Below are 1,595 nucleotides of genomic sequence, written 5' to 3' on the forward strand. Positions count from 1 at the left end.
AATTTTAGTTGTTTTTACCTAAAAAGAATTACAAAAAAAAAATAAAGTAAAATACAAAAGAAGAATAAAAAACGAGAAAAATAGAAAAATTTAAACAAATTGATGTTTCCGAAACGGCTTTAATAAGAAGCAGAATACGAAAAATAACCAAAGTAGTAAAAAAAATTAAAAGAAGTAAATAGTTTAAAGATAAATAAAATGGTAAAAACATAGTAAAAAAAGGACTAAAATAATTAAACAAACCCAGAACCCAAAAAGTGGTACCTTCGTATCCAGGAATGATGGGATGTTTGTAAATGGTGTCATTGGTCACAGCACGAGCATTGACTATATCTATGTCTTTCTGTGGTGGTCGAACCACTTGGTAGTCATCGGCGAGACGGTCGGAAAGTACCAATTTCTCCGCATGGTGGACTGTGGGGTCGAGGAGGACCTTATGGGTGGTGGTACCGTAAGTGTCACCAATTCGGTACTTGTACTGGGGACAAAATCCGGTATATCTGAGGTCAAAGGGTGAGTTTTGGGGGGGAAATTTTGGGGGGAGTACCCGGGGATGAAATGGGGATTTGGGGCCGAAACTAGTTCCATTACTAGGAATTTCAAAAACACCCACGAAATGACGCAATTTTTTCAGACAGTTGACGCAAAATGGTTACCAGGAGATGGGCAAAAGGTCAAAGTGACTTTGATAAGGCCCACATTGTACCAAAGATAATCATGCAAAGCAAGCTTGATTAGTTTTGTTTTTTCCGGGAATAATTGACTGGGTTCAAGGTGGTAGAAAATGAAACAAACGAAACAAATGAAAAGAATAAGCAAACGTAAAGAGAAAAAACAGAATATGTAGAAAATTGAATAAAAAATATTAAATGTAAAAAAGGAAAAAAATAAGTGCAGAAGTGAATACAAAAATAGGCATAGAAAAATTAGAAATAAAGATGTGTCAAAAAAGCAACGAAACTAAGAACAAAAAAAAAGAAGAATTATTAGTACCAGAAAAAAATAAACAAAAGAAATAGAAAGCAAAATGTCATTATAAAAAGTACAGTTTGAAGAAAAAGAGAATGCAAAACAAAAGATAAGATATTTTTATGCGTCTACCTACATACTTTTTTTGTAATTGGTATAAACCATAGTAAACTATTATTATTAAAATACTAAAGTAAAAAAAAACTTTAAAAAAGAAAAAGAAAATAAAAAGAAAAAAAATAGCAAATAAAAAAGAACAATGAAAAAAAAACAGTTAAAAAGACAGAATTATTTGTAGTAGCAGAAAAGATTCAAAATTAAATTAATGTAAGATTCATAAATCAAGTGATGTGTCAAATTTATTTAATCTTCTTTTTCAAGTGACACTTGTTTAGTTTTTTTTTACCAAAAAAAAATGATATTTAAAAAAATCATAAAAAACAGGTTTAAAGTGGGCAAAATAATAAAAAATCAAAAATGGGCTCTTGTTGATACAAGAAAAATTTTGGTTTCTCAGTTGGTGTTGATAAGTGTCATTTTAATAAAATAAAATTGACAAAATTGACAAATTGGCGTTTCATTTTGTAGCATTTACGAAAATAATAAGTTTTTTTGGGGCTCTATTT

At 29.8% G+C, this 1,595-nt stretch overlaps 1 protein-coding gene across 2 annotated transcripts in view; it reads right to left on the reverse strand.

Annotated features, from left to right (window-relative positions):
* LOC123009937 (UPF0605 protein CG18335-like) overlaps positions 1-658 on the reverse strand; it is a 4,406-nt gene extending 3,748 nt beyond the window's left edge. For both annotated transcript variants that reach the window (XM_044406525.1, XM_044406523.1), the window contains exons 1-2: positions 548-658; positions 265-500 (exon numbers count right to left, since the gene is read on the reverse strand). In XM_044406525.1, the coding sequence (XP_044262460.1) occupies positions 265-500; positions 548-588 (277 nt within the window). In that variant the 5' untranslated portion in view covers positions 589-658. The remainder of the gene's footprint in view (positions 1-264; positions 501-547) is intronic.
* Between the last annotated feature and the right edge of the window lie 937 nt (positions 659-1,595).

The sequence above is a fragment of the Tribolium madens genome, unplaced genomic scaffold (assembly GCF_015345945.1).
Source record: "Tribolium madens isolate multiple individuals breed KSU strain unplaced genomic scaffold, Tmad_KSU_1.1 Scaffold_7;HRSCAF=85;Tcas5.2_LG10, whole genome shotgun sequence".
Classification (NCBI taxonomy): Eukaryota; Metazoa; Arthropoda; class Insecta; order Coleoptera; family Tenebrionidae; genus Tribolium; species Tribolium madens.